A 14,177-nucleotide genomic window follows, 5' to 3' on the forward strand; every position below is an offset into this window, starting at 1 on the left:
TGAGGATACGTTGGACTTTTCTTTTTCTTGAAACTGAGGTGGTCATTAATTTCAACTCCAAGGTATTGAAAGATAAAATGCACTGTCCCTTACTGTATACATTTTGATCAAAATTATTGCTAGAGACAATTCAGTAGTCACTGGATGTTGGTAGGGACAGTATAATACTCTCAGCAGAGTCCTTTCTCTGGCAGCTCATGCTGTAACTGTGGCCAGTTTGTGCTCTGCCTTTTGTTTAAGTAATGAAGTGTAAAGTAAATGTCCCTTAACAGGAAGCATGCCTGTGTGTGCAAGCTTGCTTTCCGTGCAGCAGTTGTAGTGTGCACTATAACCACATTATTATTCTGAATATTTGAAATGCAGCCACTGACCAAGCTTTGAGGAAATGCCTGGGCCAGAGGCAGCGGTTCCAGGCAAGCACACTGAAAGCAAACGGATGTCAACACAGAACAAAAACACAGACAGTGACTGGGTACTGTATCTTTACAAGTTTCGTTTTATTGGTGTACTCTGACAATAACAATGATGGTATAAAAGAAAATCTCCATCATACAAATTTCAATAATCAAAAGATAATATGCCGATACACAAACAGATCCACATAAGGCTGACATCAAGTTTTGACAAGTGGCTTCAAATGGCTTCAATTCAAGGAGAGCTGCTCTCCTTACAATCAGAGAAGAAATATTTTAAATTTAGTCATCTGTATCTGTTTTTTTTTTAATAGTTAGCTTTCATACAAAAAAATGAATCTCTGTAGATTTTAGAGTGGATTGTGTCGCTGGTTTGGGTGCCTGTGTTTCATTGCATTGTAAGCATATGGTGTTTTTGGCTGACACATTGCTATCCCGCAGTGCTTTCCTTTGACCTACACCTTACCCCAACTGCTGTCACTATCAAAGTGACATCACACGCAGAAACAAGGACACAGAACTTCGTCTGAAGATTGATGCCAATGTCTGCCATGATATGTCTCTTCTACTGCTCCAGCATATTAAGTATAGGGAGGCCTCTGGAATGCAGAACACCTCGGAGATTGTGAGAGGAATCTAAGATTCATGGAATATATTTTTAATTTCAACAAAAAGGCTGTGCTGGGAAGCGGTGATGTAACAACACTGATGTCGCTGTGTAAGCTTCACTAGCATTTAAATGGCACCGGATAAACCCCCAGCCAAATCCCTCCAAAAGCCTTGTTCTTTATGCTAGCATCTGTAGTGATTTAAGACCTTATAGAATTTCTAAAACACTACACACAATATTTACAATGATCGTTTTTCTTGATATGCACTTTTTTCATATTTAAATATTTTTGCTTATAAAAAAGAAAAAACATGTGAAAAAAAACAAAAAAACAAATAAAACCCACTGCAATAAATTAAGAAGCTTTAAGGCTGCCAGTCTTGTCAGATGCCCAAAAAATGGTCCCTTCATTTAAACTGGTACAGAATGGATCAGAGCAGGTGAGATTATGGTACAATGAAGCCTCGTTAGTGAGCAGCAGGCTTGGTCTTGGTCTAGATCGAGACCGTGAACAGTATATATACACATATAACCGGGACAAGACGAGCCAGCAGGCTCTCATCACAAACCGAAAAACCATTTCCTGGTTTAAACAAGCAAGAGAGCGCTGACTGATTTGCCTGTTACTTCGTCAGAGTGGACAAACCTGTCTAGTAGTCAGAAAACCCATCTTGTTGATTATGGCTGATGAAGCTGCTCGTTCTATATTGTGGAGTATAGAGCCTAATACTGACTCTAAGAGTATATACGTCATCCAGAGGGCCTCTCTATATTGAGAGGTCACTCCGGGTCTGAATCTTCACCCGAACACTCAAAAACTAAAACCATTTGGCTTTTGCTATATGTCCATCTAGCTTTTAATTTAAAGCAATGAAAAAAAATAAAAGATAATATACAGTGTGTCATGTAAGTGTCAAGAACTAGAAAAAACACCTGTTGTGTTTTCCACAACCAGGTCACTATAAATCATTTCATATCAGTGCTGGAAAACAAAATAAAACAAAATTAAAAAAAACACCTCAAAGTCTAGAAGGAGGACAGTTAGACCTCTGTAAGGTTTAGCCATTTCACTCAAACACACATGGAAAAGAAAACTTAACACAAATGCCGCCAGTGACCACGACTTCCACCGGGCACCTCCTGGGTGATTGGCTAGGAGGTAAACACGTGCTTCTGTTTGTGGTGATGAACCAGAGCAACAAAAACACAAATTAGCTTCACCTGGCAGGATGAAAAGGTAGCAGGTTTTTTTTTTTTTTTTTTTTTAAATGTATGGATGAAAAAAATCACTGGATATCTATGCCACTTATGTGCAGGTTGGAGGGATGTTTTGCCTGTCGATACTTGCCTTTACGATGTTGAGATTGGCTTCCAGTAAGCACGTAGAGAGAGACTCCCTCACAGGGAGCTCTGGAAGGTCAGCACCATTGATTATCAATTAGTATAAAAGGAGGTGCCCGGTGGAAGAAAATGGCCACTAGCATTCTTCTGATTAGGTGTCTTGCTCTTCCTGTGGTTGTCACACAAAATGGCCGCCTCCAACGTGTCTGTTCAGCAGATTAATACACACCAGGCTACAGGTCGCGTTCGGTTTCATAGAAATGAAATGGAACGCCTACCCATTTACACAGACCTGAACCTCACAATCCCACATAAATACACATTACTACAAGTTTCAGTGCATCTAACACAGTCTGTCATATGTCACCTACTACATCATCACATCAACCGCAAGAAAAAAAAAAAAAATTAAAACTGAACAATTACAGAAAATAATTCATAAAAGGTCAAATAAATAAAACGAGGTCCAGCCTCTTTACTTGTTATTTCATTGTGGGAACACAACAGTTTGTCAACCACCCACGTTTCCCCCCGAAAAGATACATCTTAAGAAATGCATACAAGGCGATTTGTGTGAAATGAAGTAGCTGCATGACTAGAGGACAGACAGTGAGGAGAGAGTGTCTGTATGTTTTTGTTTCTTTAAAAAGGAACTACGTTTACAGTATTGGGATATTTTACTCAAAATCAACACTGTCAAACACACAAACCAGAGAAGGGAACATTATAGCAACTGCTGTGTACTGCCAGAGTGCTGTCAGTCTGTGTCAATGCACGGTGTTAGGCTGCATGCCACCGAACCGGACACTCGACTTAGACCAACATCCTGAAGTCTGATTTACACAAACAACCTCACTGACCAAAGCCTGGCAACAAGCCAACAAAGCTAATCAGTGGTTTAACACCTGATGTCTAAGATAAGCATTTTGTCCTATCCTCGTCTAGGTAAAGAAGTGTCAGTTAAAAAAATAAAGGCAGCCATTAGATTGGTTGTTGTAAAGATACAGTTCTCACAGCACCCACAGTGGAGGAGGGCTGGCTAACAGTATTACAAACACTAGTCAATCTGAAAAATAACAAAGCAAAAGCTTCTGTAAACACAAGTGACGGTGACAGCAATCAAGTATTCTCTACCTCCAATTCTCCCGGAAAAAAAAAAAAAGAAGAAGAAGAAGAAGGTGAGTAAACATTAAGGATGTGGGATCTAAAAAATAAAACTGTTTATCTCTCCCTGGCCTGGACTTGCACACCGCACACAAAGTGAGGTCAGTCGGTCACAGATTCAGGGGTGAAGTCTCCTGGAGGTCACCCTGAAGACCTTACACTGACAACAGGATATATACAGGCCATTTGCATAGCTCTCCCTCACTTATATACACACACAGACACGCACGCAGACACACGCAGGTTTGAAAAGGGGTGGCATGTTTGCTTAGGCAAAGGTATGTTGAATGTGAAGTTTACATACGCAGTCACTCCTTTTCTGTCGTCCAATCAGGGTATGCTAGCACCCATGCTATTGCATCTGTATAGTGAGGAAGTCAGGTCTAAGTTCTGCTGTCTGATATTACAGCTTATTGCTAATAGGAGGAGCATTGCTCTCCAACATACAGCCACATGCAGGCAGCCAGAACATCCAATGCAACTACGCAAACACAAACATCACAGTCTTTAAAATGGTATGTTCACAGGACAAAATATAGTCGGTGAGAGATGATTAAGGTATTAATATTCTCTAAGGTTAGGATAGACTATTTCACATACAGTATACATGACTGAAAACACTCACTCGTCATAGCATTTTCTCTCGCTCTCTTCACTTGTAGATTTGGCAACCCTTCTGCAGAACCAGCTGCAAGAGTCCATGCGGTTAAAAGTTGTTGTGTGGTCGTGTGTGTGTGTGCATGCAAATGTTTTCACAGGCTTACTGCATTTATGAAAAGAAGAAGTGCAAGAGCAAAGTAAAAAAAAAAAAAAGTAAATCAAAGCCTCAGGGACCAGGTCAGCACGTGTTAGTCAAACTGTTGTGTGCATGTGTGTGTGTGTGTGTGTGTTCGTGTATCATAACCTATTTTCATTAACAAGTACAATTGTGTAGGGCTGAGTTAATCTTTGACTGAATAAGAAAATGGATGAATGAATGGATGCTGAAGGCCAAAATGGTGCAAAAGGCATGTGGAGACTGAAGACTAGATAAGCCCAGATGAGAGGAGTGATGGACTGTGGCACAAGCAAGTGCAGCATTTATCCTTAATTTCTTTTTTAAGATTTATCCAACATACTTATTTGAGTCTCCTGTATATATATTTTTTTTGCATACAAACAAAAGAAAAAAAGCAAAGAATCAATCAACTAAAAAGTCCTAAGCAGTGCTGCAACTGGTGAGATATGGCTGATGTCCCAGAGGACTTTGATTCCCAGGTGTTTTTGCAGTCCAGCTGTTCCTACGTCAGTAGTCAGCTATGGGTGCAAGCTTTCTGCTCAAGCTGACTGTGATGTTGGTGTAGAGAGGCCTCCTGGACACTAGGGGGGAGTAGTTTAGGTTGTTGAGGCCATCCACTTTCTGTCTCTCCTTTGAGTGACGTAGTAGACTATACCTGCCAGAACAAGCAATCAATAAATCAGTGAAGGAGGGATAAAAACAGTGTGTAACAGCTCTGCACCCAGTGCAACACCAAGCAAGTTAGACAACTAACAGTAACTGGCACCTGAACATTAACAAATAATGAGGCAATATGTAGAGGAACAGGTTTCATTATCATACAGGCACGTAAAACAGAGTGTCACTGTCTGTGCTGTAGACAGAAAGTGACATTTATTTCCATGGTTTTAACTTCCTGCACTATTGCCTAATATGCTTCATTGTCAGTGATTGTAAGATTGCTCAACAGCAGCAAGACTGCTTGACGATGAGTCCTGAGTGTTGAGGGAGGGGCAAGTGCTAATTCGAGATTTAGCCCACATCCTCTATTTTATGTATATGAGCTCTTATCATCAGACAGAAAGTGCAGGGTGCTATTGCTCCAAACCAGCTGTGCTCGCAGATCGTTTGTTCCTACCAGTTAAAGAAAGTGTGAACAAAAATAACTGAACATCTGTGTGCGAGAATGCTGCACCTTGTGATATGGAGAGCACTTTAATTATATGTGGTAAATGAGGTGCTGCTGTTGTCAGTGTTATTGTAGCTGTTGGCTGCACAGCACAAGATGAATTTTCAGCAGATCGCTGCACTAGATTACTCCTGACACTTTCACAAAAGAATCACAAAGGCAAGTTTTTTTTTGGAGAAGAAGTATTTGTAGCATCTGCTCCTTGAAGTTTTTTATTAACAAATGAAAGAAACTTTTAAACCCTGGACTGATTTAAGTCACTCAGAATGTGAGCGGAGGGAGCACGATTGGAATTCAGCCCTGAAGCGCACAAGCCAATCACATGCAAAGTCTTTAAAAGAGTTGAAATTCTCTCAAAGTCACTGCTCTGGCTTTTCATGTGACTGGCTTACACCACATGAGCCTGAGATTCGTTGAAATCATCAGCTCCTGCTTTTAACCAACGTGTGTGTGTGTGTGTGTGTAGTGTGTGTGTGTGTGCACAGACACCAACCTTCCCAGGAACTGGACCTCCCCGCGATGGTGATGTGGAATTGACATGTAGCGTCCCTGCTCTCCATGTGGTCTGCTTACGCTGTAATTGGCAAACCGCACCCTACACAAATACAACAATGCTTATTAGTCCACAGTGTACACAGTGGTGTAATGTAAAAATACAAAAGGGAAAGGTTTTATAGTAACAGCACACAAAAGGGATCATTACACACAGAAACAATAAGTCAGAGTATGCAGTGTACACTGAGCCCTGAGTGTGTACAGCTGCCTGTGAGCTGCGTGGGAGGGGGAGGGGCGGCGACGCAGTGTGGCAAAGGAAGGAGGAAAATAACACAAAACTAATACAAAAGCTTGTTATGTGCCAACTGTCCGAACCCATCTCTCTAGCACGCCTAATGTCAATGATACTGACTGCCTCATGCTGCAGCAGTGTGTGTCTGCGTGTGTGTGTGTGTGTGTGTGTGTGTGTGTTCTCCTCACCTGTTCCAGAGGTCATCGTCCTCTCCTCCCCAGCCCCAGAATGCATTAGGAAATCCATTAATCTTTTTGAACTGCTTCACCGTCAGGCCACTGACACCACCAAAGAACTCATTATACGGAAGCCTTGGAGGGACAATTACACATATTAAACTTCACATTAAGTAAGGGATACATTTACAGTATACGCCCGCGGAGACAGAACCGGGACTCACATGTAGGAGTACTTGTCGAGTTTGACTGCAAAGTGTCGGGGCATGTCTGTGCAGCCATAATAGTTCCTGTCGTTCTCCATGAGGTGGTCCACGTCGTGGAAGACCAAGCAGTCCCAGTCCAGGTCCTTCATGGCCTCCTTGTAGCCCACGTTGAACAACATGGCTCGGTTAAATGGCTCCGTGCCTCCCTGTGGAAAACAAAGAGGTTGTTTATGCAAAAGCTTGTCATGTTCACTAGAGCTGCAACTCAATTAATTGATTAGTTATCGACTATTATGCCAACTAATTTGATAATTGGTTTGAGAAAAAAAGTAAAAAATTCTCTGATTCCAGCTTCTAACATGTGGATATTTTCTGGTTTCTTTACTCCTCTTTCAATATAAAATAAAAATCTTTGCATTGTTGAAAAATCAACATAATAGAGGAGACATTTTATTGACCAAACTAATTGATTAATTGAGAACATAGACAACATGTTAATCTGCAATTAAAATAATTGTCAATCCACTTTCTGCTGTAAAACAGAGACATTGCCACCACCTGTGAAGTTAGCTCACTGTCTGCAAATTGTTTTGATGTTACACAGAGGAATATGTCAATGACTGTGTGAATAGGTGTGTGCATACCTGCTCTATGACATAAAAGGCAAACTGGAGTCTCTGTTTTTTCAGCACTGGCACCAGGTGTCTCAGGAGAATGGGTAAGTGTTCATGTCGGTTTCTGAACGGGACTAGGATTGCCACCTAAGGGACACAAAATGGATTAGAATAAAAGAGATATAGTAAATGGACTTGCAGTTACATAGTGCCTCTCTAGTCTTCTGATCACTCAAAGCCAACCTATTCATACACTGATGGCAGTTAACATTCACACAACACAATTTGAGGTTTGACACCTTCCGGTTGGTAGACGAGATGACGCGCTCTACCTCCTGGGCCACAGCCGTCTCGCATGAAATGACACTTGCACTTGCAAACACATGGAGATTTTTGCAAATGTATGGGGACACATTCTGCACAACAAAGTACACTGCACTGTTTGCACAAGTGAATGTTTCCGAGAGTTGTGATTTCTCAGCGGTAGGTAAATGTGAAAGTGTGGGTGAAGACAGTACCAAAAAACACCAATTACCATCATGACTCACAACAAAAGCGTGTCAGGTTCTTAAAATCTCATTTCCAAAATGAGATCTGGCACGCATCAATCATAGACGCACTGAGGTGCTAAATGTCTGTAAAAGGTGTTTATTTTTCCCCATAGAGCCGTAGCTATGACAATCCCCGTTTTTTAAGTTTCTTTTGAAGCTCGCTAAAAAGCAAACTGTCACGGGAAGCGACGAAATGGAAAACAACAATGGCTACGAGAGAAACTATAGAGGTAGATGAGAGAGAGATTGCTGGCTAATGAGAGGGAGGGAGGGAGAGAGAAAGAGGGAGAGATTTGGTTGTCAGAGCATTCACAGTCCCTCAGGGCGAATGAATGTGAGACAGACACACAGATGGCAGGCAAGATTGCTCTGTTGGACCAAAAAAAGAGTGATAAAAATGAGCACATAGTAGAGGAGGCTGGTTCAAACTGAAACTGGAAAGCACATTGAATGGGCTGAATTCATGTTTTGCCTGCTTCTTTATGCGTCTGAATGTCAGACAGAACAACCGGATCATCCTGATTTCACACAGTGAGCAACAGAACAAAGAGGCAACTAATGTAAACACATGTTTGTGGCACATACTGGGACATGTGTCAGACATGCCAGTTACTGTATGTGCACTGGCATCTGACACACTGCTCATAAATCTCCCGTAGGTGTTCAGTTGGGTCGAGATGGAGATCATTTTCATACTAAATCCATTCAGTGAGCCCCTTGTGCACCGTATGGGAGCTTCTGCATTGTGTTTCTCCGCTTAACTGTGTTCAACAGTGCTTTTCAGTCAACAGTCCTTCTAACACACACACACACACACACACACACACACATCCGCACTTACCTTCCAGCGAGGTAAACAGTCTTTGGGCTTCCAGTAGCCTCCTGGGACCACGTTAGGCTCTTCCTCCAGCAAGGATCTCTCCACCTCCTCCAAAGACACCTCACTCATATTCACCTGTAACCTGCCCTCTGTGTGTGGGGGAGGGGTAGAGGGACAGATTGCAGGAAGCCAGAAAAAGCCATGAGGAAAAAAGACAGAGAGAGTCGTGCATGTGAATAAGATGAAATAGTAAATAGAGGACAATGGGAAAAAGTATAGAGAGGGAGGGAGGAGGGGAAAAAGAACAACACTCATCAAAGCCTGTAACAGCTGACTAATCTGGGGGCATAGACTGCTGGGTTTAGCTACTCTGTGCCATTACAACATATTTGCATGCATCGTCAATCAAAGCTGACAGAAAACACGTGGTCTCGACTATTTCAGTACTCATTACTAGATCAAATAATAGACTGTATATAAATATGGACGACAAGTCTCCACTTCCTCCCACTGTGCAAAAACGAAGCCAAAATATCTCGGATATGGGCTTTGCCATCTTGCTCTGGTGACATCTGGAGCCAGAGTCTGCACAGTAGTGATCGAGGAGTGGAGCCACAGTATCGACAGCTGTCAATCATGCCATCAAACCACTTTTTAATAGCGTCAGATAACTAATTGAAACCAAACATTAACACTTGAACAAACATCAGCGTGATAGGAGCTACATATATTCACAAAAAACACCATTCGGGGAAAATTTTATTGACTTGTACTTTTGAGTTTTTAGTTTGGCCAATGTCTCATCTGCGAACATGAAGGGGGAGGGGCTTATGACCTATACTGAAACCAGCCACCAGGGGGATATCCAGGGGCCGTATTCACAAACGTTCTGAGAACACTTCCAGTGAGCTCCTAACTTAGCCTAAATTTTTTTAGTAAACAGTCCTCAGAGCAAATCTGAGCAAGGAAGGGACAGAAACTTTTATTCCAGTGATGGTGTGTGGTTGACCCCGTTGCTAGGTATGATGCATTGTTTTAAAAAATGTGATTGGTTGTCACAGACACATCCTATTGTGAGCCTGCCAATGAAATGAACTGCTGATTGTGAAAGTGTTGTCATTGCTAGTGTGAGCACTTTGCTGATGGAAAGTTGAGACAGACTCAAGTTATCACTGCTGCACTGTTGCATTTTTACAGTTTTCAAAATATCTTAGTGTTGAGATCATTTTATTTCTGGCGTTACAGTGTTATAGCGTCAGGTGGGAAATATGTGCGTACCTCTAATGAGATCGACCACAAATATCATCCCTGCACAATGTAATCTGTGGCATTTATACACTCACTGTCATCCAGGGGTTGGAGAATATTATATATATAAGGTCAACTTTTATCTTTACATGGACCTAATCTTAACTTTAAGGGAAATTTTAAGAAAACGCCACAATAATAAGAATTTTCTTAGAATTTCATGACTAGGAGCAACTCTTTGTGCCAGGAATCTTTGTGAATACGGCCCCAGATGTTTTGGCTTTCATGTCATCCATCTTAATATCCTGTCTATTGAATTAAATGTGCACAGAAGCACAATGAAAGTTCATTTAAGGTGACATCTTTTGAAAGGCTCAGACAACCTTAAGAACAGCTGTTTCACCTTAAGGTCATCTAAGGCTACTGACATCTGAACATAAACAGTGTACTCACTCATGGAGGGCAGCCTCTCAGGGCAAATCTGAGAGGGGAGGTAGGTGAAGCCCTCAGGGAGGTATGTGGTGGAAGGAGCATCACTCTCGCTCACGTTGAAGTCATAGGCATAATCTAGAATCACAATCAGAAGAAACTTAATCCAAGTCTAGAAGGCTGTGCCCTGAAACAAGTTTGACAAAGCCAGGCTTTCTTTGCCTTAGCAGGTTAAAAAAAAGGCCCTGAGGCCTCAGTCAGAGATAATGAGCACCAGGAAGGTTGTTATTAACTTTCTCTGTTAACCCAGGTTTTCTCCCTCAGGCTCTGTGTGTGCTCCCATAAAATGAGTTAAATTGATGAATTCATTCCCTTCTTCTGCCAAAATAAATAAATAAATAAATAAACAAAGGCGCGAGAGGAATGCTGGCAGAAACCTACTTATCTTGTGAATTCAGAAGTTAATAAACTTAATTTAGGCTACCAATACATTTATTTCTAACCTGACAGCTGCGTATTCCACAGCTCTTAAACTTAAAACATCATGCAGCAGATTCAAACTTAATACTCAAAAACTGCATTTATGTGTACTGACACTATCCCACAATGAAGAAGAGATGGAAATCAGTTTTCTTCTTGGCTGAATTTGAAGTGAAATTAATATGATTTAATGATATCTGTGATGAATACCAAAAGATTTTCTAATCGGTGTTGTATAAGCTGTAGCGTTAATATACCAGCAGTGTAAAGCAGGCACGAAAACAAAGTGGTAACATTATGGTATGGTTTGGTTTTTAGTAATATGGTAAGCTGTTAATGTATAATGCTACCTGCGATCTTATAGGAGGCTTCTTTTAGAGCCAGCGAGGGCAAATGTACCAGAGAACAATACAAAAATATTCAGTGGTTTAGTGAGAGCAACAACAACCTAGTTAATAAAATAAAACGCAATGTGACACACACAGTAAGCGCTACTGTAACTGCACAGCTTCGTTCAGTGGCATTAATGTAAGGTTACAGCTCAAAAAGCTGAATGAAGTGCATTTATAACGTACTCCCTCAGCTGGGAACCTGTATCACTCACAGACTGACATTTACTATAAAGTGACGCCGCTCAAAGTAGCTGTGAAAGGCAGATTTTAGCTGATTTCAAGCCGAATGCAGAGCAAGGTTAGGTCTGTGACGTACATTACCATGATGATCTAGCCAGGTTAAAGGGGAGACACCTTTGTAGGACAGAAAAATCTGGCTCACTAACCCACTACTGTTGCTTCATGGTGCACCCCATAGCTGTGTCGTTTATGTTTTGCAACTATGTTTTTCCTTATCTTTCTTCCTTCTTTCACCTCGGCCTAAGCCATGAGCTCTATAAACATGTATGCATCACTTACAGTAAGACTACAACAGCTCATTTTCTTTACTTTGTTTACCCAGGGTGGGGACTGCATTTGTGTCCAGTTAAAAATTGAGCGTAGTGTTAGTTCAGGCAGGACACAATGTTGCTGCTTCCTCTGCAAGCTGCTTTGCAACACGCCTCCACCCCAGCTCCTCCTTTTCATGTTGTGTCTGACTTATCAGTGTCATTTCTGTTTGTCATTGATGCTGCTCTGTTCTGTTACCGGAGGGTCTTTGCTGCTGCTCTCCCTGCCCATGTAGGCGCATGGAAGGGCAAGGAGGTTTGCTGTCTCTCCCAAATGTTTTCCTTGTTTGCATGTGAGAGGGCAGAGAGGTGTGCTCTCTCTCTGTCTTAAGACTCTCCACGCAGGCGTGTGGAAGGGCAGATAGGTGTGCTCTCTCCACCTTAGGCTTTCTGCAAAGGCACGTGGAAGAGGCTTTCTGTGTAGGCCTAGGAAAGGCAGAGAGGCCCCAGAACAGAGCCATACCACCAAATATAATACTGCAAATGGAAATAAAGTTTTCTTTGACTAAAGTGCTCCTGACTGACATACAGCTAAGCATTCCCGGAACATCTTGGTGTATCACTGTGTATGTTTTTACCTGTGCCATTGATGCTGTATGCTCCTCTCACCACCTGCTCCAGAACCTGAGCCCCGATGTTCTTCACGTTCTCTCTGATCTGGATCCCTCTGGCTTGGACCATGAACACATACTCATTCACTGTGGACAGAGGGGAGAAAGACAGAACGTTAGGTCATTTTATTCTTGGGCACGCTGTGAGAGCACAAGTGTTTCTACCCAGCAGATTGGGATATTAGTAAGAATGTACCAGAGCAGGGATGGTCAACAGCTCAAAACAGTACCTCCTCAGGCAAAACAATCCAAGCTAGTGCAAAAAATAGAAAAAACTATTTAGAAGAGGTCCTTATCTTCACAAAATATTTAACTCATGACCAGCATCTTGCTCCCTTCATTCCAGCTGAAACATTATAAAACAATATATAACAGTGCCCATGTACCAGAAAGATAAACTTGCAATGCAGGAAGGTTAATGCCCGCTCTGGTGTAAGCACTCTTCCACCTGATCTGGCCCAAACTGATTATCTGCCTTGGTGACTTAATGAGTGGGATTTCCCAACCACACATCAAGGGGCTTCATTCCAGAGAAGCCAACTATTAGAGAGTTAATCCATGACAATGGGGGAGGAGGAGGAGGAGGAGGGAGAGAAATACAACTTATTTAAAAAAGGAGAAAGAAACTGAGATAATAAATTAGAAATGATTGGTGGTTCGTGCTTTCTGTGCGTTAATAATTGCAATGTTATTGTTATGCCTTATTATGCTGTACCATTTTCAGTCATTATCTACTGCATTATTAGTAACGGATTGTAATTTTTTGATGCATTTGTTTGTCAAATAAAAAAGGCACAAACAGTGTGGGAGCATTGCAGACAGCACAGACTTCACGTAAAGAGGAAGCGCCGAGGTTCTGCTTTTATTTTAGTTTGCCTGCAGAACACCACAATAACCACAAAGCCCTTCACAAGAACGGCCATGTTGTACATCTCTAGCATCAGCCCTCAATTAAGCACCAGACCTCACTGCATCCATATAACACATTGGAAATCTCTTTATAAAAATTGTTGGATTTGCGTAATAGCTGCTGTTGGTAACTTCACCAGAAGCTTAGTGCCTGTTCCGCTCAGTGTGGGCTGACCTAAATAACACAGCAACAGCGGTCAACCTGTCAAATGGGGCACTAGAGTGGAACAAAAGCAGGGAATGTGGTCTAATGGTTACTTGAACCCACTAACTCACCTCATACACACACCTACATTCCAGCCACACGTGTGCGTTTGCGTGAGAATACATAGCGTGTTCCTGATTAACTACAAAAGTGACTCACACCTGTTTCTGATGTCAACAAGGGAGAAGGCTGCTTATCCAAAACTCCTGGAATAACTTCCAGTATAACTGACTGCTACTCCTGTTTCTTTATTTGGAGCAGCACGCCAGCATGATGCTGCCAAACTGACGGATCTCTCCCTCAGTGAATCTGTATCCAACTGCACAATCTCTCGCCATTAATCCAATGAGCATTTATCTTAAAGCAATCCCAATGTGATCCACATCCTCGTGTGGAAGTGTCTGTGCATGCGTTGGTGTGCACGTGCGTAATTCTGCTGAGCTCGAAATTCAGGGAGTGTGATTTGTCATTAGTAATTGTGTTACAGGTCCCATCACATTCATTTTGTTTTATACAAACTGCCTGGCTTGCAGGACTAGAGACTAGCGGCTAAGCGGTAACTAAAATCAATGTTCTCATTTTACCTCTGCAACACACAAATGTTACAGCGCGTCTGAGGCAAATCTGCAAAGGATGAAAATAATAAAAAGGAAAATAAGAACACAAACTAGATTCTTTTCACTCTCACTGTAACACGCACAAGTGGAGCACGCACATGTACACACAC

General features: G+C 41.9%; 1 protein-coding gene across 1 annotated transcript in view; it reads right to left on the reverse strand.

Moving 5' to 3' along the window:
- Positions 1-473: 473 nt before the first annotated feature.
- Positions 474-14,177, reverse strand: part of b4galt5 (UDP-Gal:betaGlcNAc beta 1,4- galactosyltransferase, polypeptide 5) — a 42,168-nt gene continuing 28,464 nt past the window's right edge. Inside the window, exons 2-9 of the mRNA XM_033629273.2 lie at positions 12,304-12,423; positions 10,330-10,443; positions 8,650-8,777; positions 7,288-7,404; positions 6,662-6,849; positions 6,450-6,572; positions 5,968-6,069; positions 474-4,961 (exon numbers count right to left, since the gene is read on the reverse strand). Coding sequence (XP_033485164.1) covers positions 4,814-4,961; positions 5,968-6,069; positions 6,450-6,572; positions 6,662-6,849; positions 7,288-7,404; positions 8,650-8,777; positions 10,330-10,443; positions 12,304-12,423 — 1,040 coding nt within the window. The 3' untranslated portion in view covers positions 474-4,813. The remainder of the gene's footprint in view (positions 4,962-5,967; positions 6,070-6,449; positions 6,573-6,661; positions 6,850-7,287; positions 7,405-8,649; positions 8,778-10,329; positions 10,444-12,303; positions 12,424-14,177) is intronic.

Source organism: Epinephelus lanceolatus, chromosome 8 (genome assembly GCF_041903045.1).
Source record: "Epinephelus lanceolatus isolate andai-2023 chromosome 8, ASM4190304v1, whole genome shotgun sequence".
Lineage (NCBI taxonomy): Eukaryota > Metazoa > Chordata > Actinopteri > Perciformes > Serranidae > Epinephelus > Epinephelus lanceolatus.